At 44.0% G+C, this 27,741-nt stretch overlaps 1 protein-coding gene across 1 annotated transcript; it reads left to right on the top strand.

The window, feature by feature from the left end:
• Positions 1-285: 285 nt before the first annotated feature.
• LOC110537041 (guanine nucleotide-binding protein G(q) subunit alpha) lies at positions 286-27,538 on the top strand. Its single transcript, XM_021622756.3, has 8 exons — positions 286-792; positions 1,154-1,332; positions 2,289-2,473; positions 3,152-3,306; positions 3,629-3,757; positions 4,023-4,152; positions 22,805-22,958; positions 25,439-27,538. Exons 2-8 carry the CDS (start codon positions 1,197-1,199, stop codon positions 25,624-25,626), a joined length of 1,077 nt encoding a protein of 358 aa, XP_021478431.3. The 5' UTR covers positions 286-792; positions 1,154-1,196; the 3' UTR covers positions 25,627-27,538.
• Positions 27,539-27,741: the final 203 nt, after the last annotated feature.

The raw sequence follows: 27,741 nt of genomic DNA, 5'->3' as shown, positions 1-27,741 counted from the left end.
TGGTATACTGTAGTCAATAACATGTAATAACACATTTAAAATTTGTGAAATTAGCCTCTATATTCTTCAATCCAAGATATGTTAAGTGTTTATGTAAGTAGTGAACTGCCCACCCTTTTTATGTGCCACCGGGCAGTTGTTTCATTACAATGTAACATATTGAGCGACATGCCTTCATGATCCTTTCCCATCTAAACACACCCTCTCCTAACGTCACATGGTTCGGGGCTTGAGTTACGCCAGCACAACACGACAGCAGCTGGCAGCAATAATGGCTAGAATTGTGTGAAAATAAGAGTCCTCTACTTCGAGAGACACTGTCCGACACACCCCGTTCATGGGCCCATACTTTTTATGTTGGTGAAAATTATTAAGATGTAGAATAATGACGAAGAGAAAAACGTAAATAAAGGCAAGGATGAGTGATGTTGAAGAAGAATGACAAAAGGGTGGATGAATATGAAGAAAATGTTTTACTGTGTAGAGCACTTTTATTTTTATGGCTCCTTGCCTTTTTGCTGCTAGGTTCACATAGGGTCCAGTCAGAGTACACTGTATTCTGTACCTAATGAAATTACAGATGGGACAAGCAAAGGGGACAATAGAAAAAATATAACAACGTTAAGCAATGCAACTTCAATGAAGACAAATTCAAAAGGAACATATTGTGGTATGGGATTATTTTTTGTTACTCCTGTGGAATAATGGAATTTCGTTTTTTATACATTTATGGTGATATGGAGTAAAAGTCCGCCATATTCATTCACCACACCCGGAGTTCAACTATTGGAGGTAAAGATTTGCTTTTCTGTTTTCTGTTTACATGTTGCTATTTCATTATTCATTCTCCCAACGGATTGGCTCCTATTGCATTTCGTAATGGGACCGTAGTTTACATAAATATAAAATAACAAGTGGTCTGTTTCTGCCAAAGGTTCAATCAGTTTCTGGGAATTGTATTCGCATTATTACGCTTGGCTTTTACTGTGGACTCTAGAGCGTAGGCTATGCATGGCACTGTAGATAGAGAATTCAGTCAGTGCTGAGGGAGGACATTTATTTTAGTTAAATATAACAATTTATTTAACAAAGTGTCAATGTTTATCGCCTTAACATTTTTTAAATGGTAATTTAATTTCACTTTGGAATATAGGCCTACCTCCTCGACCCCAAAAGTAAGTGTTATCAAGAGAGTCATGACTCTGGGCTCCGTAGGGGCCTGTTGCCTCAGCGAAGAGGGAAAGGAGGCTCGACGGATCAACGACGAGATCGAAAGACAGCTTCGCCGGGACAAGAAAGACTCGCGCCGCGAGTTTAAGCTGTTGCTTCTCGGTAAACCAACGATCACAGTTCTAATAACCACTCAAAGCACTAATATGACATTGTATCATTATTTGAACCATGTTCATAATATCACTGACTATATCAGTGTACATTGTATCTGTTATTTCAATGCACATGCCTATAAAAAAAAACATATTGCCTGGCAATTGGAATTTATTTGAGATATTGCCAAGAAAACAATGTTTCAGAGGCTTGTGGGAGGAGCTGTAGGAGGAGGGGCTCATTGTAATGGCTGGAATGGAATAATTGGAAAGTTATCAAACACATCAGACATATGGAAACCACATGTTTGACTCATTTCCATCTATTCCATTCCAGCCATTACAATGAGCCTGTCCTCATGTAGCTCTTCCCACCAGGCTTATCCGTTATGTTTATTGTAGTGTAATGTCTTTTGGTACTCTGTGATGTTAATATAACTTAAATATGTAGAATAATTTATTAAGTTCACACATCCAGCTCACAACTGTCACCCTGCTGGGAGCAAAATAAGTTATAACTCAAGGAAAAAATGTTGACAGCAATCAGGCTCATGTAATTTGTTAGGTGACTAAGGAAGGGTTACCATTGCTACTATAAACGTTAGGTTGATTAATTGCATAGGGGCCACATTTCTTAGAAATCAATCAATTATTGTCATGGATCACTGCCCATTTAGGTTCGGAGATCAGAAATATGTTCCTGTGACAGATACAACACACAATAGACCACACCCTGAAACTGTTGTATCAACATTCCATGGCCAAAACAAAGTGCAGTTGAAAAATTGTATTCAAACAAAATGTTTGGGTTACTCAGCAATAGTTTAATCTACATGTCGCGTGTCCATCAAATTGACAATATAAAAATGACACTCTATAATAAGCCTAAAATGTGCATTGGCTTTCATCAGCAGTGGCAGGCTACTGTCAAACGGAGTTAATCTCTGAGCTTTTTCTTCCCAGGGACTGGTGAGAGTGGGAAGAGCACCTTCATCAAGCAGATGAGGATCATCCATGGGACGGGCTACTCCGAGGAGGACAAGCGAGGCTTCACCAAGCTGGTGTACCAGAACATCTTCACTGCCATGCAGTCCATGATCCATGCTATGGAGACCCTTCAGATCCCTTACAAGTGTGAAGACAACCAGGTGACCCTTCTGTTGTTCCATTTATACCAACTTTGCCTGTTTTTTTTTGCCAACATTTTTTAGTTTTTCCAGGCCTTGACACCACTCTGGAAACACTATAGGCTTTAGTTATAGCCTCTAGGCTAGAAGCTTTTCATTGTCAGAAAAACCTCCGGACCTGGCTAGGCCCATGTTTGTACAGACCTTTTATTTGTTTCTACAGTCTCTGAGTCTCAGTGAGGATTGTAGTGAAGGATCAGGTGATGTCGTTATGATATCTCTAACTTTGTTTACTTTCTGCCTAGTTGATGATGTCATTAGTTACTGAGCAGGATGACAGACTGAAGGCCTTGTAAAAGGTACACATGTGGTTGACTGTTGGCACACACGTAAAGTAGGGCAACTTCTGGGACCAATATGCCACAAGAGAGACAAAATGACGTTGCGTAATCACGTAGCTCTCTATCCCTTACCTTAAAGCCACCATATGGGGCCTAGTAATCATACAAATTCACTACCTCACAGCTATGTGCTAACTGCCACGCACTAACACACATTTAAATTCTAGATAGGTCTGAGGCCAAGCTAACACAATTCTTTGGCTTCCATTTACAATAAACATGATCACTCAGACAAATGCCTCTCTAGGTCTCTTATGTAATGATCTCTTTCCCCTTCTCTTTCTCTCTCCTATTTCAGGGCCATGCAAATATTGTCATTGAAGTGGACGTAGAGAAGGTCACAATGTTTACAAATCCGTACGTTGACGCCATTAAGAGTCTATGGAATGACCCAGGGATCCAGGAATGCTACGATCGGAAGAGGGAATACCAGCTCTCAGACTCTGCCAAATAGTGAGTAAACCAATACCAAACCTCTAGTTTAGATTGCCAAATAGTGAGTGGACACAGACCAGTGACTACTCCCCACACTCTTCCCAAATAGTTTCCACTGTGTCCAATGCCAGTTACATCTCAGGCATAAAAGGCTGTGCAGATTCAGGTAAACAATAACGCGATCCAATGGCCAGATTGATTGCTATTGTGATGGTCGGCTGAAAGATCTGTATTTTAAGACTTCTGTGTTTTTCTGAAAGGTGACTTAATGAGTAACAGAACTGTTAAAACGATGATAATAATAATAATAAATAACCCCATTTCTCTCATGCCCTTTCAGCTACTTGAATGCACTGGACCGTATAGCTGAGTCATCTTATGTCCCGACCCAGCAAGACGTGCTCAGGGTCAGGGTCCCTACCACAGGCATCATAGAGTACCCCTTTGACCTCCAGAGTGTGGTCTTCAGGTAAACATCCACATAGCCTACTATTCCATCCCTGTCTGCTGAACACAATTGATCAAGATGATCCTAGAAAAGTAACTGATATTAAAAGACTCCATTTTGAATTATTCAAATACAAATGGATGTTTCTCCAGCTCCATGCTTTTTGGTACAGTACATATTGATGTTAATGTAATAACTCATCATAACCCATTAGAACTCTGTGTTCTCTATACCTGCCTGTTGAGAGTTGCCCCTAAACCTCATGGTGCTGTGCTGCTGTTCTCAGAATGGTGGATGTGGGTGGCCAGAGGTCCGAGAGGCGGAAATGGATCCACTGCTTTGAGAATGTCACCTCCATCATGTTCCTGGTGGCTCTCAGTGAATACGACCAGGTCCTGGTAGAATCTGACAATGAGGTGAGTTTGGTCATTGCACTTTCAACAGTCCAAAGCACGATGGTGTTCTTAGAGGACATGGTGCTCCTAAAATCCACGGCAGCCATGTTGGCACCTCCTGGACAATACTGACCAATGACAATCCGCTGAATAATGACAATTCTAAACCGAGCTACCTAACTGAGCTGCTTGAACTTATGAATGGATTGATTGAATGCTTAGAGACAGAGATACATGGCATTGTACTAGAAAGTTGGCCAAACTCTCTCCCTCTTGCTATCTCTTTATGACTGGATCTCTGCTAGTGGAGGAGAGGATCCAGGAGAGAGATAATCACCTAGTCAGTCTGAACACAGAGGCACATTGTTCCAGTGCTAAATGTTGAATCAGCCCAAACCAGTTATGTGAAGATGACCCAGATTTTCCCGGAGCCCAACGCCTGTCTGCCTCAGCTGATATCCATTCACACTCCGCCATAGGGTTGGAGTTAGACTTCGCCTGTGCCCAGATCTGTACTTTAGCCAACCCCTCTGATTATTGTTGTATGACAACTCCTATAGTCGTAGGAGTTGGCTAAATGCACGTACAGATCTGGGACCAGGCTACGTGTTCTCAGAGAAAAGGAAGGAGAATACCCCACACACTGTTTGAATGCTCCCAAAGTTTTAATAGGAACACTCACGTTTGTTTTGTAACGCACATGCTACATTTGAACTGGACTTTGACCAGCTCAGGGGTTGTGCTTAGCGTTCACCTGCAGGGGGAGCCCTTCAGTCACTGTAATGATTCTTGGAACAAACACAAGGGCAGTTTTTTCTACGGTATTTGCATCATTCACAATCACTGCAAAGTAATTGTCCACACTGACGGTGTAGAACACTGGGTCCAGCAGCACAGTAACAGTCACCAACACTCTGGGTAACATGAAAACAGCCTAACCAGCTCTGCTAGCACGAGTAAAATGCTCAGAGTGAGGTGTTCTCTCATTTGTGTCTGGAAGTAGCTAGTAAGCTTGCCAACATTAGCCAGTTAGCTTGGATGCTTGACTGCTGTTGTGAGGTCAGAATATGGAGCCAGATACCTGCCAAACGGTTGAACGTACATATCGTTAGGATCGTAAGAAAATCCATGCGTAAATTGTTAGGATCGTAAGAAAAGCCATGCGTGAAAATTGAAACGTAAATGTTAAAATACATCTGTAAACGTGTTAGGACTATGAATTAACATTTACGCGTTCAATTCTTACTTTACGCCTCCCTTGGTTACACATCTTTTTTATCGGTACAAACTTTTGTCAGTAATGTGGCATCTGCAAAGGACATGAACCGAATGTAGCTAGTCAATCAAGCAACTTTAGCCCAGAAGTTAGGGTTTTCCAGCTTCCGCTTTCATTTCCAAAATAAAAGTCTAGAGCTTGTTTTAGAACTGCATTCAATAACAACGTTATATCAGTAGATGGCGTAGTATAGTCTTGGGCCTTCAACAAATGACTTGTGATAAAGACACAGAAGAGCCTTGTCTAGAATAACCGCCTGAGATGCAAAATATAAAGTATATATGATTTATGCTAGGCCTATTCCACTATATAAATATGCCATGCCGTTGTGTGTTATTTAATGGCCATATAATTGCAGAATTTATTTTTATAGCCCCGTGGGGATATTGTGGTGATCATGTAAACTAATGAATCACACTTTTTCCAGTATTTGGGAGCACGGACTGTAGGCCTTATATTAGGCCTTTTGAGTGTTGTATTAGTGAATTCCACTCTGCATGTAGGCTTGTTATAGCCATTTGCATTGCACAACCCCATCACACAGAGGTTATATCCACATCAATAAATAAAGTCTTGGCTATAACCTGTCCTGAGCGAAATAGCCAAGGAGTTCCAAATGGTCAAGACTATCTATAGTCTATTCTTATTGCCAGATCTGTTTTCTCTATCAGCCACTGCACGTGCTTCTTCAACTATTTTTTTGAATGTATTTAGAGGCCTGTGAGCTAGGGTCTCTTTTTAAGGGGAGCCTTATAATATAAACAGTTATAAAACACAAAAATAATTCTAACATTATTCCGCAAGACACCAGTACCCCAAATTATAGCCTAAATTGCAATGCCTACAAGTCGAATGCCTATTTTTTTTTTTTTGTTGATAGGCCTAAATTAAACAATGAATTATTAAAGTGATAGGGTAAAGAACTTTGGGGAATTTAGATCATTTTGAATACACATTCATTTCAATAAACAAATGGAAAAGACTCTTCTATTCTCTTTGATTTAGTTCCTATTGCAACTCAGACAAATGACAGAATGGTTGACATACTGACTGAACTGAATGAAGGATGAATTAAATGTTCAAATATGTTGGAATGACGAGTGTCACCCATCATGCATGCTCTGGAATTTATTTGGCTAGTAGGCAAATAGGCCTACATGAGGGTATAATGACTCTATGGCTGAATGCCTACAGAAGGGCATCTTCTGAGGATGAGCGGTGCTTTTCTGAAGGCGCGTGGTGCTGCATGGAGATCACAAGCTCTTCAACTGGGCAGCAGTGTTGTGATGGAGGGAATAGCCTATAAGGAGACGACCTAAAACCATTGCAACAGAGTTATTGTAAAGTGTGGGAATAAGCTTATGCCAGACTTAGCCTACTTTTAACCTCTCTCTTGTTAATTTCAAAGTACATAGAGTGCATTTGGGAAGTATTCAGACCCCTTCACTTTTTCCACATTTTGTTACGTTACAGCCTTATCCTAAATGGCCAATACCATCCCTAAGTGAAGCATGGTGCTGGCAGCATCATGCTGTGGGATGTTTTTCAGTGGCAGGGACTGGGAGACTAGTCAGGATCGAGGGAAAGATGAACAGAGCAAAGTACAGAGAGATCCTTGATGAAAACCAGCTCCAGAGCGCTCAGGACCTCAGACTGGGGTGAAGGTTCACCTTCCAACAGGACAACGACCCTAAGCACATAGCCAAGACAACGCAGGAGTGGCTTTGGGACAAGTCTCTGAATGTTCTTGAGTGGCCCAGCCAGAACCCGGACTTGAACCCGATCGAACATCTCTGGAGAGACCTGAAAATAGCTGTGCAACGATGCTCCCCATCCAACCTAACAGAGCTTGAGAGGATCTGCAGAGAAGATTGGGAGAAACTCCCCAAATAAAGGTATATGCCAAGCTTGTAGCGCATACCCAAGAAGACTTGAGGCTGTAATCGCTGCCAAAGGTGTTTCAACAAAGTACTGGTTAAAATGGTCAAAAACCTGATTCTGCTTTGTCTTTATAGTGTATTGTGTTGAGATTAAAAAAACTATTTAATCCATTTTAGAATAAGAATAATGAACAGGTCTGAATACTTTGAGTGAACTGTATGTTCATGACCCGATTCATATTAATCATGTCCAATTATTTTAAATGTATATTAACCCCTCCTACAGAATATGCTTTAGCAAGATTTTGAGTGGCAAAAACTCCAGTGGTCATACATAATTCATAGAACAAGAATAGATGCTTGGTGAATCTATGTTTCATTATTCCTGGTAGATACTACTGGTTATGATTCCAGACAGAGTCCAGAGAATGGGATGGTGCAATATTGATTTAGTCATATTTTGATAAGGTGTATGCATGGGGATGTCCACGTCACCCAGAGATATGCCCATGCTGTAGAGATACACCTAGCAGACTGAAACTTTCCTGTTTTAAGCATAATACAGCTAGTATTATCTAGACTCACGCTGGCAAACAAATCTATTACACAAGCTACCTAAATGTGAAGTAAACTCAACTGAGGAGTAATAGAGAATGGAGACTTTTAACTTGAAAACGTGCAGGATAGGTCTTTCCGGTCTCCCTGACTTCCACTGTTTTTATACTGTGTTATGCATGTTTGGGTAGCACTTCTCATAGGTGTACGTTTTTTTTGTTGGTGAGATGAAATTGCCAAAACTCTGAAAGTTATTATTGTATGTCAGAATTGCAACATAAGATCTGTTCAAAAAATATTTTTAGGGGGTAGATCAGCTTCAAAATTTGTATTTGTGTTTATTTTGGATCCCCATTAGCTGCTGCCAAGGCAGCTCTTCCTTGGGTCCAGCAAAATGAAGGCAGTTCATACGATTTTAAAAACATTACAATACATCACAGACTGTGTGCTCTCAGTCCCCTACTTCACCACTACCACATATATACAGTACCAAATCCATGTGTAAGTGTGTGTATAGTAAGTATGTTATCGTGTGTGTGTGTGTGTGTGTCTGTGCCAATGTTTGTGTTGCTTCACAGTCCCCGCTGTTCCAACAGGTGTTTTTTTAATCAGTTTTTTAAATCTAATTTTACTGCTTGAATGAGTTACTTGATATGGAATAGAGTTCCATGTAGTCAGCTTAATGTAGTACTGTACGCCTTCCATAGTCTGTTCTGGACTTGGGGACTGTGAAGAGACCTCTTGTGACGTGTTGTGGGGTATGCCTGGGTGTCTGAGCTGTGCCCCAGTAGTTCAAAAAGACAGCTCGTACATTCAACATGTCAATACCTCTCATAAATACAAGCAATGATGAAGTCAATCTCTCCTCCACTTTGAGCCAGGAGAGATTGACATGCAACTATTTAATATTAGCTCTCTGTGTACGTCCAAGAGTTCATTAGAACGTGCGTTGAAGATGTCGTTCCCAGAGCAACGATTAAAACATTCCCTAACCAGAAACCGTGGATTGATGGCAGCATTCGCGTGAAACTGAAAGCGCGAACCACTGCTTTTAATCAGGGCAAGGTGTCTGGTAACATGACCGAATACAAACAGTGCAGCTATCCCTCCGCAAGGCTATCAAACAAGCTAAGCGTCAGTACAGAGACAAAGTAGAATCTCAATTCAACGGCTCAGACACAAGAGGCATGTGGCAGGGTCTACAGTCAATCACGGACTACAGGAAGAAATCCAGCCCAGTCACGGACCAGGATGTCCTGCTCCCAGGCAGACTAAATAACTTTTTTGCCCGCTTTGAGGACAATACAGTGCCACTGACACGGCCTGCAACGAAAACATGCGGTCTCTCCTTCACTGCAGCCGAGGTGTGTAAGACATTTAAACGTGTTAACCCTCGCAAGGCTGCAGGCCCAGACGGCATACCCAGCCGCGCCCTCAGAGCATGCGCAGACCAGCTGGCCGGTGTGTTTACGGACATATTCAATCAATCCCTATACCAGTCTGCTGTTCCCACATGCTTCAAGAGGGCCACCATTGTTCCTGTTCCCAAGAAAGCTAAGGTAACTGAGCTAAACGACTACCGCCCCGTAGCACTCACTTCCGTCATCATGAAGTGCTTTGAGAGACTAGTCAAGGACCATATCACCTCCACCCTACCTGACACCCTAGACCCACTCCAATTAGCTTACCGCCCAAATAGGTCTACAGACGATGCAATCTCAACCACACTGCACACTGCCCTAACCCATCTGGACAAGAGGAATACCTATGTGAGAATGCTGTTCATCGACTACAGCTCGGCATTCAACACCATAGTACCCTCCAAGCTCGTCATCAAGCTCGAGACCCTGGGTCTCGACCCCGCCCTGTGCAACTGGGTACTGGACTTCCTGACGGGCCGCCCCCAGGTGGTGAGGGTAGGCAACAACATCTCCTCCCCGCTGATCCTCAACACTGGGGCCCCACAAGGGTGCGTTCTGAGCCCTCTCCTGTACTCCCTGTTCACCCACGACTGCGTGGCCACGCACGCCTCCAACTCAATCATCAAGTTTGCGGACGACACAACAGTGGTAGGCTTGATTACCAACAACGACGAGACGGCCTACAGGGAGGAGGTGAGGGCCCTCGGAGTGTGGTGTCAGGAAAATAACCTCACACTCAACGTCAACAAAACTAAGGAGATGATTGTGGACTTCAGGAAACAGCAGAGGGAACACCCCCCCTATCCACATCGATGGAACAGTAGTGGAGAGGGTAGCAAGTTTTAAGTTCCTCGGCATACACATCACAGACAAACTGAATTGGTCCACTCACACAGACAGCATTGTGAAGAAGGCGCAGCAGCGCCTCTTCAACCTCAGGAGGCTGAAGAAATTCGGCTTGTCACCAAAAGCACTCACAAACTTCTCAGATGCACAATCGAGAGCATCCTGGCGGGCTGTATCACCGCCTGGTACGGCAACTGCTCCGCCCTCAACCGTAAGGCTCTCCAGAGGGTAGTGAGGTCTGCACAACGCATCACCGGGGGCAAACTACCTGCCCTCCAGGACACCTATACCACCCGAGGTCACAGGAAGGCCATAAAGATCATCAAGGACATCAACCACCCGAGCCACTGCCTGTTCACCCCGCTATCATCCAGAAGGCGAGGTCAGTACAGGTGCATCAAAGCTGGGACCGAGAGACTGAAAAACAGCTTCTATCTCAAGGCCATCAGACTGTTAAACAGCCACCACTAACATTGAGTGGCTGCTGCCAACACACTGACACTGACTCAACTCCAGCCACTTTAATAATGGGAATTGATGGGAAATGATGTAAAATATATCACTAGCCACTTTAAACAATGCTACCTTATATAATGTTACTTACCCTACATTATTCATCTCATATGCATACGTATATACTGTACCATACTGTACCATACTGTATCATCGACTGTATCCTTATGTAATACATGTATCACTAGCCACTTTAACTATGCCACTTTGTTTACATACTCATCTCATATGTATATACTGTACGGGCTTGACACAGGAGACATGGAAGACCGGGTGGACGCGACGAAGATATCGCGGAAGAAGAAGTCGCACTGCGACAGGATTAATGATCCGAGAAATACGGAACGGACCAATGAACCGCGGGGTCAACTTGCGAGAAGCGGTCTTAAGGGGAAGGTTCTGAGTGGAGAGCCAAACTCTCTGACCGCGACAATATCTAGGACTCTTAGTTCTACGCTTATTAGCAGCTCTCACAGTCTGCGCCCTATAACGGCAAAGTGCAGACCTGACCCTCTTCCAGGTGCGCTCGCAACGTTGGACAAAAGCCTGAGCGGAGGGGACGCTGGACTCGGCGAACTGAGATGAGAACAGCGGAGGCTGGTACCCGAGGCTACTCTGAAAAGGAGATAGCCCGGTCGCAGACGAAGGAAGCGAGTTGTGGGCGTATTCTGCCCAGGGGAGCTGTTCTGACCAAGACGCAGGGTTGCGAAAAGAAAGACTGCGTAAGATGCGACCAATAGTCTGATTGGCCCGTTCTGCTTGACCGTTAGACTGGGGGTGAAAGCCGGAAGAGAGACTGACGGAAGCCCCAATCAAACGGCAAAACTCCCTCCAAAATTGAGACGTGAATTGCGGACCTCTGTCCGAAACGACGTCTGACGGAAGGCCATGAATTCTGAAAACATTCTCGATGATGATTTGTGCCGTCTCTTTAGCAGAAGGAAGCTTAGCAAGGGGAATAAAATGAGCCGCCTTAGAGAACCTGTCGACAACCGTAAGAATAACAGTCTTCCCCGCTGACGAAGGCAGTCCGGTGACAAAATCTAAGGCGATGTGAGACCACGGTCGAGAGGGAATGGGAAGCGGCCTGAGACGGCCGGCAGGAGGGGAGTTACCGGACTTAGTCTGCGCGCAGACCGAACAAGCAGCCACGAAGCGACGCGTGTCATGCTCCCGGGTGGGCCACCAAAAACGCTGGCGAATGGAAGCAAGCGTACCCCGAACGCCAGGGTGGCCGGCTAACTTGGCAGAGTGAGCCCACTGAAGAACGGCCAGACGAGTAGGAACGGGAACGAAAAGAAGGTTCCTAGGACAAGCGCGCGGCGACGGAGTTTGAGTGAGTGCTTGCTTTACCTGCCTCTCAATTCCCCAGACAGTCAACCCGACAACACGCCCCTCAGGGAGAATCCCCTCGGGGTCAGTGGAGGCTACTGAAGAACTGAAGAGACGAGATAAAGCATCAGGCTTGGTGTTCTTAGAGCCCGGACGATAAGAAATCACGAACTCGAAACGAGCGAAAAACAGCGCCCAGCGCGCCTGACGCGCATTAAGTCGTTTGGCAGAACGGATGTACTCAAGGTTCCTATGGTCAGTCCAAACGACAAAAGGAACGGTCGCCCCCTCCAACCACTGTCGCCATTCGCCTAGGGCTAAGCGGATGGCGAGCAGTTCGCGGTTTCCCACATCATAGTTACGTTCCGACGGCGACAGGCGATGAGAAAAATACGCGCAAGGGTGGACCTTGTCGTCAGAGAGGGAGCGCTGAGAAAGAATGGCTCCCACGCCCACCTCTGACGCGTCAACCTCGACAACGAACTGTCTAGTGACGTCAGGTGTAACAAGGATAGGTGCGGATGTAAAACGATTCTTGAGGAGATCAAAAGCTCCCTGGGCGGAAACGGACCACTTAAAGCACGTCTTGACAGAAGTAAGGGCTGTGAGAGGGGCTGCCACCTGACCGAAATTACGGATGAAACGACGATAGAAGTTCGCGAAGCCGAGAAAGCGCTGCAACTCGACGCGTGACTTAGGGACGGGCCAATCAATGACAGCTTGGACCTTAGCGGGATCCATCTTAATGCCTTCAGCGGAAATAACAGAACCGAGAAATGTGACGGAGGAGGCATGAAAAGAGCACTTCTCAGCCTTCACAAAAAGACAATTCTCTAAAAGGCGCTGGAGGACACGTCGAACGTGCTGAACATGAATCTGGAGTGACGGTGAAAAAATCAGGATATCGTCAAGGTAAACGAAAACAAAGATGTTCAGCATGTCTCTCAGGACATCATTGACTAATGCCTGAAAGACAGCTGGAGCGTTAGCGAGGCCGAAAGGAAGAACCCGGTATTCAAAGTGCCCTAACGGAGTGTTAAACGCCGTCTTCCACTCGTCCCCCTCCTTGATGCGCACGAGATGGTAAGCGTTACGAAGGTCCAACTTAGTGAAAAACCTGGCTCCCTGCAGGATCTCGAAGGCTGAAGACATAAGAGGAAGCGGATAACGATTCTTCACTGTTATGTCATTCAGCCCTCGATAATCTATGCAGGGGCGCAGGGACCCGTCCTTCTTCTTAACAAAAAAAAACCCCGCTCCGGCGGGAGAGGAGGAGGGGACTATGGTACCGGCGGCAAGAGCTACAGACAAATAATCTTCGAGAGCCTTACGTTCGGGAGCCGACAGAGAGTATAGTCTACCCCGGGGGGGAGTGGTTCCCGGAAGGAGATCAATACTACAATCATACGACCGGTGTGGGGGAAGAGAGGTGGCCCTGGACCGACTGAACACCGTGCGCAGATCGTGATATTCCTCCGGCACCCCTGTCAAATCACCAGGCTCCTCCTGTGAAGAAGAGACAGAGGAAACAGGAGGGATAGCAGACATTAAACATTTCACATGACAAGAGACGTTCCAGGAGAGGATAGAATTACTAGACCAATTAATGGAAGGATTATGACAAACTAGCCAGGGATGGCCCAAAACAACAGGTGTAAAAGGTGAACGAAAAATTAAAAAAGAAATGGTTTCGCTATGATTACCAGAAACAGTGAGGGTTAAAGGTAGCGTCTCACGCTGAATCCTGGGGAGAGGACTACCATCCAGGGCGAACAAGGCCGTGGACTCCCTTAACTGTCTGAGAGGAATGTCATGTTCCCGAGCCCAGGTCTCGTCCATAAAACAGCCCTCCGCCCCAGAGTCTATTAAGGCACTGCAGGAAGCTGACGAACCGGTCCAGCGTAGATGGACCGACAAGGTAGTGCAGGATCTTGAAGGAGAGACAAGAGTAGTAGCGCTCACCAGTAGCCCTCCGCTTACTGATGAGCTCTGGCTTTTACTGGACATGAAGTGACAAAATGACCAGCAGAACCGCAATAGAGACAGAGGCGGTTGGTGATTCTCCGTTCCCTCTCCTTAGTCGAGATGCGGATACCTCCCAGCTGCATAGGCTCAGCACCCGAGCCGGCAGAGGAAGATGGTAGTGATGCGGAGAGGGGGGCAACGGAGAACGTGAGCTCCTTTCCACGAGCTCGGTGACGAAGATCAACCCGTCGCTCAATGCGAATAGCGAGTTCAATCAAGGAATCCACGCTGGAAGGAACCTCCCGGGAGAGAATCTCATCCTTTACCTCTGCGCGGAGACCCTCCAGAAAACGAGCGAGCAAAGCCGGCTCGTTCCAGCCACTGGAGGCAGCAAGAGTGCGAAACTCAATAGAGTAGTCTGTTATGGATCGATTACCTTGACATAGGGAAGACAGGGCCCTGGAAGCCTCCTCCCCAAAAACAGATCGATCAAAAACCCGTATCATCTCCTCCTTAAAGTCCTGATACTGGTTAGTACACTCAGCCCTTGCCTCCCAGATTGCCGTGCCCCACTCACGAGCCCGTCCAGTAAGGAGAGATATGACGTAGGCGACACGAGCAGTGCTCCTGGAGTAAGTGTTGGGCTGGAGAGAAAACACAATATCACACTGGGTGAGGAACGAGCGGCATTCAGTGGGCTCCCCAGAGTAACACGGCGGGTTATTGATTCTGGGCTCCGGAGATTCGAAAGCCCTGGAAGTGGCCAGTGGATCGAGGCGGAGATGGTGAACCTGTTCTGTGATGTTGGAGACTTGGGTGGCCAGGGTCTCAACGGCATGTCGAGCAGCAGACAATTCCTGCTCGTGTCTGCCTAGCATCGCTCCCTGGATCTCGACGGCTGAGTGGAGAGGATCCGAAGTCGCTGGGTCCATTCTTGGTCGGATTCTTCTGTTACGGTGCGTGAATGAGGACCCAAAAGCGAATTAACGTAAACAGAACTTCTTTAATAACAAAACATAGGTAGGCTCAGATGGACCGGCAGATTCCGACAGGACAGGACAAGGTTGCAGCAAACATGACGATAGTCTGGTTCAGGCATGAAAAACACAAACAAGAATCCAACAAAGACAGGAACAAAAACAGAGAGAGATATAGAGGACTAATCAGAGGGAAAAAGGGAACAGGTGGGAAAAGGGGTGACGAGGTAGTTAGGAGGAGACAAGGAACAGCTGGGGGAGAGAGGGGGAGAAAAGGTAACCTAATAACGACCAGCAGAGGGAGACAGGGTGAAGGGAGAGGACAGAAACAAGACACAACATGACAATACATGACAACCTGACCACATGACTGAACAGTAGTCCAGGTGCAACAAAACTAGGGCCTGTAGGACCTGCCTTGTTGACAGTGCTGTTAAGAAGGTAGAAACTAGGGCCTGTAGGACCTGCCTTGTTGACAGTGCTGTTAAGAAGGTAGAAACTAGGGCCTGTAGGACCTGCCTTGTTGACAGTGCTGTCAGGAAGGTAGAAACTAGAGCCTGTAGGACCTGCCTTGTTGACAGTGCTGTTAAGAAGGCAGAGCAGTGCCTTATCATGGACATACTTCTCCCCATTGATACTGTTGTATCAATATGTTTTCACCATGACAGTTTACAATCCAGGGTTACTCTAAGCAGTTTAGACACCTCAACTTGCTCAATTGCCACATTATTTATTACAAGATTTAGGTAAGATTTAGGCTTTAGTGAATGATTTTGTCCCAAATACAATGCTTTTAGTTTTAGAAATATTTAGGACTAACTTATTCCTTGCCACCCACTCTGAAACTAACTGCAACTCTTTGTTAAGTGTAGCAGTAATTTCAGTAGCATGTAGTAGCATGTATACTGTTGAGTCATCCGCATACATAGACACTCTGGCTTTCCTCAAAGCCAGTGGCAATTCGCGATATTTGTAAATGATTTTGTACATAATGTTTCTGCAACCGTATCTTACGGAAGAAAAGAGCTTCTGGATATCAGGACAGCGATCACTCACCTCGGATTAGACAAAGATTTCTTCAACAACAACAACCACAACAACAAGCAGGACTCACACAATATTCTCCAAACACCCCACAGGGCAGACATCCCAATTATTCGCAAAAGGAAGCAACGCTGAGGACAAAGAGCCGGATGCCTCGTCCGGACCCGCAGAACGCAACTAGGAAAGTTGCCGTTACCGTCAATATTACTCGCCAACGTGCAATCATTGGACAATAAACTAGACGAGGTATGATCACGAATATCCTACCAATGGGACATCAAAAACTGTAATATTCTATGCATCACGGAATCGAGGCTGAACGACGACATGGATATTCAGCTAGCGGGATACACGCTGCACTGGCAGGATAGAACAGCACACTCCGGTAAGACTGGGGGTGGTCTGTGCATATCTGTAAACAACAGCGGGTGCACGAAATCTATGGAAGTCTCTAGATTTTGCTCGCCTGAGGCAGAGTATATTGTGATAAATTGCAGGCCACACTACTTGCCTAGAGAGTTCTCAGCTATACTTTTCATGGCTGTTTATTTACCACCACAGACAAATGCTGGCACTAAGATCGCACTCAGTCAGCTGTATAAGGAAATAAGCAAACAGGAAACCACTCACCCAGAGGCGGCGCTCCTAGTGGACAGAGACTTTAATGCAGGGAAACTTAAATCAGTTCTACCAAATCTCTATCAACATGTTAAATGTGCAACCAGAGGGAGAAATTCTAGATCACCTGTACTCCACACACAGAGACTCGTACAAAGCTCTCCCTCGACCTCCATAAATCCGACCACAACTCTATCCTCCTGATTCCTGCTTACAAGCTAAAATTAAAGCAGATGCTAAACTACAGGACTGTTTTGCTATCACAGACTGGAACATGTTCCGGGATTCTTCCGATGACATTGAGGAATACACCACATCAGTTACTGGCTTTATCAATAAGTGCATTGAGGACGTCGTCCCCACAGTGACTGTACGTACATACCCCAACCAGAAGCCATGGATCACAGGCAACATTCGCACTGAGCTAAAGGGTCGAGCTGCCGCTTTCAAGGTGCGGGACTCTAACCCAGAAGCTTACAAGAAATCCCGCTATGCCCTGCGACGAACCATCAAACAGGCAAAACATCAATACAGAACTAAGATTGAATCATGCGACACCGGCTCTGATACTCGTCGGATGTGGCAGGGCTTGCAAACTATTAGACTATAAAGGGAAGCACAGCCGCGAGCTGCCCAGTGACACGAGCCTACCAGACAAGCTAAATTACTTCTATGCTTGCTTCGAGGCAAGCAACACTGCTAAGGTCAGAACGTGACAGTACCCCCCCCCCCACCCCAAAGGTGCGGACTCAAAACCTAAACCGATAGGGGAGGGTCTGGGTGGGTGTCTGTCCGCGGTGGCGGCTCTGGCGCCGGACGTGGACCCCACACCACCATAGTCCTTCTCTGCCTCTTTACCCGCCTCCGTGGCATCTTTAATGCGGTGACCCTCGCCGCCGACCTCGGACTGGGGACCCAAGCCACGGGTCCCGAATGGACGAGAGATTCCGGCAGCACCAGACGGACGGGAGACTCCGGCAGCTCCGGAGTGAAGGGCGATTCCGGCAGCTCCTGGCTGACTGGTGGCTCCGGCAGCTCAGGACAGACGGGAGACTCCAGCAGGTCAGGACAGACGGGAGACTCTGGCAGCTCAGGACAGACGGGAGCACCTGTAGGGAGGAGATGTAGAGACTGCCTGGTGCGCGGGGCTGCCACCTGAGGGCTGGTGCGTGGAGATGGCACCGGATAGACCGGACCGTGAAGGCGCACTGGAGCTCTCGAGCACCGAACCTGCCCAACCTTACCTGGTTGAATGCTCCCCGTAGCCAGGCCAGTGCGGCGAGGTGGAATTGCCCGCACTGGGCTGTGCTGGCGAACCGGGGATACCATGCGTAAGGAACATAGACAACCCACCCAACACACGCCCTGACCATACTAAAACAAAGACATAATAAAATAACTAAGGTCAGAACGTGACAAATAGGCCCATCCTTTGGAACTTTGGTTTTCCTAGATATGGCAACTATATTGTGAACTTGCTTTCAAGCAAATTCCTGCAGCATTAGTAAAGATCTGATCAATGCATGTTGATTATTTCATTCCTATGCTGTTTTTAAATACCCTGGTAGGTTGACTGATAACCTAAACCAGTTTTAAACTTTTTCTTGAGTGGGCAGCTTGATGAAAGCTGGTCAATATATAAATCACCCAGAAAATATACCTCTCTGTTGATATCACATACAGTGGCAAGAAAAGTTATGTGAACCCTTAAGGATTTACCTGGATTTCTGCATAAATTGGTCATGAACAATAGACAAACACAGTCTGCTTAAAGTAATAACACACAAACAATTATATGTTTCATATCTTTATTGAACACACCGTGTAAACATTCACAGTATAGGGTGGAAAAACTGTGAACCCTTGGATTTAATAACTGGTTACCCTCCTTTGGCAGCAATAACCTCAACCAAAAGTTTTCTGTAGTTGCGGATCAGACCTGCACAACAGTCAGGAGGCATTTTGGACCATTCCTCTTTTACAAAACTGTTTCAGTTCAGCAATATTCTTGTGATGTCTGGTGTGAACCGCTCTCGAGGTCATGCCACAGCATCTTAATCAGGTTGAGGTCAGGACTCTGACTGGGCCACTCCAGGAGGCGTATTTTCTTCTGTTGAAGCCATTCTGTTGTTGATTTACTACTGTGTTTTGGGTCATTGTCCTGTTGCATCACCCAACTTCTGTTGCGCATTATTTGGTGGACAGATAGCCTTATATTCTCCTGAAAAATGTCTTGATAAACATGAGAATTCATTTTTCCGTCGATGAAAGCCAGTTGTCCAGACCCTGACGCTGCAAAGCAGCCCAAACCATGATGCTCCATCCATCATACTTTACATTTAGGATGAGGTTTTGATGTTGGTGTGCCTTTTTTGTTCTCCACACATAGTGTTGTGTGTTCCTTCCAAACAACTCAAATTTAGTTTAATCTGTCCACAGAATATTTTGATGGAACATCCAGGTGCTCTTTTGCGAACTTAAGACATGCAGCAATGTTTTTTTGGACAGCTGTGGCTTCTTCCATGGTGTCCTCCCATGAACACCATTCTTGTTGAGTGTTTTCCGTATCGTAGACTCGTCAACAGAGATGTAGCATGTTCCAGAGATTTCTGTAAATCTTTAGTTGACACTCTAGGATTATTCTTAACCTCATTGAGCATTCACGCTGTGCTCTTGCAGTCATCTTTTCTGGACGGCCACTCCTAGGGAGAGTAGCAACAGTGCTGAACTTTCTCAATTATAGACAATTTGTCTTACTGTGGACTGATAAACATCAAGACTTTTAGAGATACTTTTGTAACTCTTTCCAGCTTTATGCAAGTCAACCATTCTTAATCTTAGGTATTCTGAGATATCTTTTGTTTGAGGCATGGTTCACATCAGGCAATGCTTCATGTGAATAGCAAACTCACATTTGGTGAGTTTGTTATATTGCAGGGCAGCTCAAACCAACATCTCGAATCTCGTCTCATTGATTGGACTCCAGGTTAGCTGACATCTGACTTCAGTTTTCTTTTGGAGAAGTCATTAACCTAGGGGTTCACATACTGTTTAAATTATGTATTCAATATAGACAGGGAAAATGCAATCATTTGTGTGTTGTTAGTTTAAGCACACCTGTTGTCTATTGTTGTGACTTAGAGGAAGATCAGTTCACATGTTTTTACCAATTTATGTGGAAATCCAGGTAATACCAAAGGGTTTTGTAGGTCTCCTTGCTCACTTTTTCAGTTCTGCCCACAAATTTTCTATGGGATTGAGGTCAGGCCTTGTGATGGCCACTTCAATTCCTTGACTTTGTTGTCCTTAAGCCATTTTGCCACAACTTTGAAGTATGCTTGTGGTTATTGTCCATTTGGAAGACCCATTTGCGACCAAGCTTTAACTTACTGACTCATTGCTTCAGTATATCCACATAATTTTCCTTTGTCATGATGCCATCTATTTTGTGAAGTGCACCAGTCCCTCCTGCAGCAAAGCGCCCACACATGATGCTGCCACCCCTGTGCTTCACGGTTGGGATGGTGTTCTTCGGCTTGCAAGCCTTCCCCTTTTTCCTCCAAACATAACGATGGTCATTATGGCCAAACAGTTCTATTTTTATTTGATCAGACCAGAGGACATTTCTCCAAAAATTATGAACTTTGTCCCCATGTGCAGTTGCAAACCGTAGTCTGGCTTTTTATGGCAGTTTTGGAGCAGTGGCTTCTTCCTTGCTGAGCGGCCTTTCAGGTTATGTTTTGTACTTGTTTCCTCCAGCATCTTCACAAGGTCCTCTGCTGTTCTGGGATTGATTTGTACTTTTCACATCAAAGTACGTTCCACAGGTACACCTGCAATTGACTCAAATGATGTGAATTAGCCTATCAGAAGCTTCTAAAGTCCTTACATCATTTTCTGGAATTTTCCAAGCTGTTTAAAAGCACAGTCAATTTAGTGTATATAAACTTCCGACTCACTGGAATTGTGATATAGTGAAATAATCTGTCTGTAAACAATTGTTGGAAATATTACTTGTGTCATGGACAAAGTAGCTGTCCTAACCGACTTGCCAAAACTAGTTTGTTAACAAGAAATGTATGGAGTGGTTGAAAAACTAGTTTTAATGACTCCACCCTAAGTCTATATATATATATATACACTGTTCAGTAAAATAAAGGGAACACTTAAACAACACAATGTAACTCCAAGTCAATCACACTTCTGTGAAATCAAACTGTCCACTTAGGAAGCAACACTGATTGACAATAAATTTCACATGCTGTTATGCAAATGGATTAGACAACAGGTGGAAATTATACAGTCAGTACATTATACAAACAGTCAGAAACAGACTTCATGAGGGTGGTATGAGGGCCCGACGTCCACAGGTGGAGGTTGTGCTTACAGCCCAACACCGTGCAGGACGTTTTGCATTTGCCAGAGAACACCAAGATTGGCAAATTCTCCACTGGCGCCCTGTGCTCTTCACAGATGAAAGCAGGTTCACACTAAGCACATGACAGACGTGACAGAGTCTGGAGACGCCGTGGATCTCATCTCGGTACCTAATGGCAGTCAGGCTACCTCTGGCGAGCACATGGAGGGCTGTGCGGCCCCCCAAAGAAATGCCACCCCACACCATGACTGACCCACTGCCAATCCGGTCATGCTGGAGGATGTTGCAGGCAGCAGAACGTTCTCCACCGCGTCTCCAGGCTGTCACGTCTGTCACATGTGCTCAGGGTGGACCTGCTTTCATCTGTGAAGAGCACAGGGCGCCAGTGGCGAATTTGCCAATCTTGGTGTTCTCTGGCAAATGCCATGCACATTTGTGGCCTGCTGGAGGTCAGTTTGCAGGGCTCAAAACCCTTTGCATTTTACAGATGAGTACTGAATTGCGTGGCCTCTAAAGGAACATTTAAAGTGTCCCATAGAAAAATCGTATTTGCTGTACCTATGCTATGTAAAAAAAAAAATCTGTTATATATTCCTCTGTCCTATTTAAAAACAAGTTATCATCCAATAGGCTTTGATTAAATTTCCAATATCCTCGCCTACGTGGAAATTCAGTAAGAGTAATGTTTAAGCCAATTATCTGATGGTCCTGACTGCATTCTATCCCTTTTCAACACCTCCCTTATATTTCTTTACTATTTGCCATATATTTTTAAACTGTGCTGTTGCACAAAAGTTTTCCATAGTTTCTACAGATTGTAAATGAAAGATTTGTTTTTGCTAACAGTATGATTATGTTATTGATCGATTGACTATGATTTTCCAGTAGTGCACCCTGTAGTGCTAAAATAGTGCAGCAGTGCAAAACCTAAAATGTTAGTCCGTAATCATAACATGGTTTTTGAATGTTCACATTGAGATATTAAAGACATGATAGATCAGACGCATAGTACATCAGACGCATAGTACATAAAGGAGTGAGATCTGTAGAAAGACAGAGTGGCTGTGGAATGTGCTGGGTGGACGGGAGAGAGTCATGGGAGTGCGATAGGTGATACAAGAGGACATCTGTGGATTAGGCGAAGGAGGGGTTGAGGTCAGGAGGACAGGTCAGATCCCCTGAAGGGAGAAATAATGGTTTTAGTATCCTGTTACCCTCTTCCTGTCGAACCATAAGATGTAAGGATTGGAGAGAAAGAGTGGTGTCTGAAGTAGAGTGTGTGTATGTATATATATATATATATATATATATATATATATATGATGGTGAGAAATGTTTTTTGTCTGAATACAGCTGTGTCGACCCTTTGGGAAGAATTAAACTTGGTCAAGCTTCAAGTGTCTGTGAGTTATTTACTCTGAAAAATAAGAACCTAACAACAGATTAAATTTCACTCTTCCGTTCATGTTTCAAGCATAGCTTTTCTTACGATCCTAACAATTTACGTATGGATTTTCTTAGGATCGTAACGATACGTATGTTCAACCTTTAGATAGGAATCTGGATCCATATCAGAGCGGTTGGATCAACCCTACTCCTCAGCCAGAGCGGACTCCCCAAGAGCGAATCTCTGTGAATTTACGAACGGACAATGACAACGTTCTTAATTTACGCACGCTGGGCACACTCTGGCACTCCAGATTGAATTTACGAATGGACAATGACAACGCTCTTAATTTACGAACGCCCAGAGCGCACGCTGGGCACACTCTGGCACTCCAGATTGAATTTACGAACATGGAGTTAGAAAAAAAGAAGGGCAAATACAGGTTGTCTCTTTAACATTGTTTTTTTTTAACTTTCCACAGAATCGAATGGAGGAAAGCAAAGCGTTGTTCAGGACAATAATAACCTACCCGTGGTTTAAAGATTCCTCAATCATTCTATTCTTGAATAAGATTGACTTAATGCAGGAGAAAATCTTGTTCTCACATCTGGTGGATTACTTCCCTGAATATGATGGTAAGAACTCCTTTTTTTCATGGATTTAATGACAGAAAGACAAGCTCAATTTGCATGGACCAGCTAAATGTGATCATAAACTACCAATGCAAAATTTGTTTTAATTTCACCTTTATTTAACCAGGTAGGCTAGTTGAGAACAAGTTCTCATTTACAACTGCGACCTGGCCAAGATAAAGCACAGCAGTTCGACACATACAACAACACAGAGTTACACATGGAATAAACAAACGTACAATAAAGTAGAAAAAAGAAAAATCTATATACAGTGAGTGCAAATGAGGTAAGGTAAGGCAACAAATAGGCCATGGTAGCGAAATCATTTCAATATAGCAATTAGACACTGGAATGGTAGATGTGCAGAATATTATTGTGCAAGTAGATATACTGGGGTGCAAAGGAGCAAGATAAATAAATAAATACAGTATGGGGATGAGGTAGTTGGATGGGCTGTTTACAGATGGGCTATGTGCAGTGATCTGTGAGCTGCTCTGACAGCTGGTGCTTAAAGCTAGTGAGGGAGATATGGGTCTCCAGCTTCAGTGATTTTTGCAGTTCGTTCCAGTCATTGGCAGCAGAGAACTGGAAGGAAAGGCGGCAAAATAGCACTCCTCTGTCTCAGTATGTGAAACCTAGTGGTTAAGAGCGTTTTGCCAGAAACCAAAATGTTGCTGGTTCAAATCTCTGAACGGACTAAGTGAAAAAATCTGCTGATGTGCCCTTGAGCAAGGCACTTAACCCTAATTGCATATTTACAGAAGTGGCTTTTCTGTCTACAATACAATGTGGTTCACACTGACAGGGACATAGGCCTATAGGATATGTGAGTGTCAGCTGCAGCTGGATACTATTGGCACCAAAAGAGACCAGGATGGGTGCTATCATAGTGACACTTTCCGGTAGACTTCATAGGTCAGAATCATACTAGGCTAGGCTACTCCTTTTATGAGGACATTTAGATAAAAAAAGTACAATATATGTAAAAGTACAATATACAGTGCATTCGGAAAGTATTCAGACCCCTTGACCGTTACATTACAGCCTTCTTCTAAGCTGTATTAAATACACATTTTTCCTTGTCAATCTACACACACAACGCTATAATGACAGAGAAAACAGGTTTTTTGAATTTTTTGAAAATGTATTAAAAATGAAAAACAAATACCTTATTTACTTAAGTATTCAGACCCTTTGCTATGAGACTTGAAATTGAGCTCAGGTGCATCCTGTTTCCATTGATCATCCTTGAGATGTTTCTAAAAATGTATTGGAGTCCACCTGTGGTAAATTCAATTGATTGGACATGATTTGGGGGCTCCCGAGTGACGCAGCGGTCTAAGGCACTGCATCTCAGTGCTAGAGGCGTCCCTACAGACACCCTGGTTTGAATCCAGGCGGTATCATAACCGGCCTTTATTGGGAGTCCCATAGGGCGGCACACAATTGGCCCAGCATTGTCCGGGTTTGGCCGGTGTAGGCCTTCATTGTAAATATGAATTTGTTCTCAACTGACTTGCCTAGTTCATTTAAAAAAAATCTGACTAGTTATTTTATTGTTACTTTTTATTCTATTTTACTTTAGTTTATTTGGTAAATTTTTTCTTAACTCTTTCTTGAACTGCATTGTTGGTCAAGGGGTTTGTGTACTTTCTGAATGCACGGTAACAAATGAACCAGCACTTGCACTTGACCCCCCCCCCCCCCCATGAAGGAGTAGCATGTCATATTTTATTGGGGGTCAGACAGCGCCAGATACAGTACATTGGCTACATCTAGTAAGACAGAGGTGTGCTGTTTCGCTTAGGTGCTGTTTCACTTGCTCAGATGCTTTCTCCAGTGAGAAAGTTTTAGCCACTTGGGGGGTGAACTGTCCAGATGCACTGTTCAGATGCTGGAATTATTTTGGACAAAAGTGCGAAGGTTACCTACTTTAAGTAAAAAACATCATGACTGGTTGTGTTCATTCCACATTACACGGTAATATATTTTTACAGTTAAATTACATGTCTTTACTATAAAACCCATTTAAAAACGGTGTGCTTGCGCTGGCCCTGTATCATATTACCAGTATACTTTATAGATAAAAACACCCTAAATAAACCATATATACAATGCACATCATAAATAAACTATTGTATGTATATGATGCAGCCGTCTAACACCATTTACAAGACCTTGCCCCTTATGGCCTGTAATCGATCCTTGGCGGTGCAATTTATAACCTCTTGGTCCCTGTGGCCACCGAAGGCGATTCACAAACAATCAATGTTCAAACCACACACACACACACACAGTTCCAGTTAAGACAATCGGTGGGCAGTACACTTTCAAACACCCTCCCTCTGTGCTGCTGGGTCAATACCATGTTAATTTCACCAGACAATATTTAATATATTGGTTTAGATTGATATAAGAGTTAAATTAACTGATGTGCCATTATTTCATGAATCATATAACTAATCATATCTCCTCCTCCTAAGGGCCCCAGCGGGACCCACAGGCAGGAAGAGAATTCATCTTGAAGATGTTTGTGGACCTGAATCCAGATTGCGATAAAATCTACTCCCACTTCACCTGTGCCACTGACACGGAGAACATTCGATTTGTCTTTGCCGCCGTCAAGGACTTCATTCTGCAGCTGAATCTGAAGGAGTACAACCTGGTTTAAAGGCTACAGCTGAATCTGAAGGAGTACAACCTGATTTAAAGGCTCCAGCTGAATCTGAAGTAGTACAACCTGGTTTAAAGGCTCCAGCTGAATCTGAAGTAGTACAACCTGGTTTAAAGGCTCCAGCTGAATCTGAAGTAGTAAAACTTGGATTAAAGAATCCAGCTGAATTTTACGGAGTACAACCTGGTTTAAAGGCTCCAGCTGAATCTGAAGTAGTACAACCTGGTTTAAAGACTCCAGCCGACCGCAGTTACAGACTCTTTAATACCATGTGAAGGAGTACAACCTGGTTTAAAGATTCCAGCCCACCGCAGTTACAGACTCCAAAAGCTGCAGCCAGAGACCAGGGCCTGGAGCCATAGTACAGATAGACTACTTCAGTATGTCTGGTTGTCTTTCACTACGGTGAAACCCTACAGAGAATTTACATAAATGACTGTATTATTTCAACTGTTCACCACTGCATTATTTTATTGTTTATGGGTATCTTTGATTTTGTTTACGAGGTGCATCATGATGATGAATATCACTGTGCCTTTTTCAGGATAGAGGATTCTGGTGTACATTGAGAGTTATTGAGAACTCTTTGTAAACCGTTTAAAACACATTATAACAGTGTAAACACACATTTCATCAGATGAGAGTTAAAAAGTGCTTTGATGTGCCTGGTGTGTCTCTGAGGACTGTTGACCGACGGCTCTCTTGTCAAAGAAAGTCTGGTGGACATTTAGACAACTGCTATGAATCACATCACATTACATCCTCCAGCGGGTCATAGTCACACTAGTGTTTCACCTATATGCATTTAGCAGGGGTGCACTGCCACTACATAAAAAAATGTAGATGTATGCCCTCCCCACCTCCCGCAGAAGGACCCCATGAAGGCCCCAAACACTGCAGTCTATAATGTGTTTTTTGTATTGAGACGTGGTTTAAATACATTGTTTACGTATTTAAAATGAGTAGTCATTCTCTGGGTCAGAGGATAGAAGAAACAGTCATAATCATCACCTAGAACACGTAAACTAGCAAACAGGTATTATTTGCACAATTGACACATTTTGTTGTTTTTCTATTGGTGTATAGCTAAGTGTTGCCAAATTAATATTACCTCTATTGACTGAACACCCTCTACACCCTCTAAAGGGTGAAATCTGACACTGTACCATCAAATTTCAGCCAAAACGCATTTGACTCAACACTTTTCAGTTGTGATACTGTATATGTCAGCTACCAGTGTTATAAAATAAGCATATTAGCTCCCACTAAACAGTGCATCTTGATGCTGTTCCTCATCCAATGAGGGATTGTTATCATATTTACACAAGGTCTATCGTTGATCCATAACATCTGCCTTTTGACAGTCCTTTGTTTTCTCAGTGGAGATCTACTGTATTGCTTTGGCACAGTTTCAGTTTAGGGATTTTAAACTTTAATGAGTTATCGAATCACTCTCTGGTTTCAAGATTATTTCTGATAAGGGCTGAAAATGATTCCCCATATGTAGTATATGCCTCCTTGCACTTTGTAAATACAAACTGATACAGTGATTTTCTGTTTTAAGGTCCTGTAAAATGAAAAGTGTTGCAATTGTTACCTGCTGAATGAGAATGTTGGGTCCAATGACCTGCTTTGTACACAGGCATTCATTTCTTGAACTCATTTTTTGAATCATAAATATGTAATTTGAGAGTAAAAATAAGAACTTACATTTTTATATAAATTAAAGAACTAATCAAGGTTTTCAATTTGTGTCAATCTTCACACACCCTGACGTCATGTGCCATTTTAAAGTCTCGATTGAAAATAAAGCATATATATTTCACATTTATGTCAAATTATCTTCGGAGCAATTTTGTCCATGTTTTGAAATTAGGAGTGACGGAATAAATCATTACAATTAATGCAACATCCTTCTCCGCACTTTTTTCAGCTACTGTGTATATTTGTGTGGCGATTACCATTAGAATCTAAGACATAGAGTACACTGTAGATGGTTTTGGAAGTTTATGCTGCCACTCATTGTTTGTCATGGCATTTAATGTCTGTCTGCCTTTTCCTAGCTGTGAGAGTTTAGCCTCTCAAATCATTTCAGTGATATCCATCTGGTCA

This window comes from Oncorhynchus mykiss, chromosome 12 (assembly GCF_057628025.1).
Source record: "Oncorhynchus mykiss isolate SJ-2025 chromosome 12, ASM5762802v1, whole genome shotgun sequence".
Taxonomy (NCBI): Eukaryota; Metazoa; Chordata; class Actinopteri; order Salmoniformes; family Salmonidae; genus Oncorhynchus; species Oncorhynchus mykiss.
This window is presented reverse-complemented; position numbering and strand designations above follow the sequence as displayed.

Excerpts from the sequence above, each read along its gene's own strand:
- LOC110537041 (XM_021622756.3), top strand. The coding sequence starts at position 1,197 with ATGACTCTGGGCTCCGTAGGGGCCTGTTGCCTCAGCGAAGAGGGAAAG. Across the intron at positions 1,333-2,288 it reads GTTTAAGCTGTTGCTTCTCG|GGACTGGTGAGAGTGGGAAG; the intron begins GTAAACCAACGA and ends TTTTCTTCCCAG. Across the intron at positions 4,153-22,804 it reads TGGTAGAATCTGACAATGAG|AATCGAATGGAGGAAAGCAA; the intron begins GTGAGTTTGGTC and ends AACTTTCCACAG.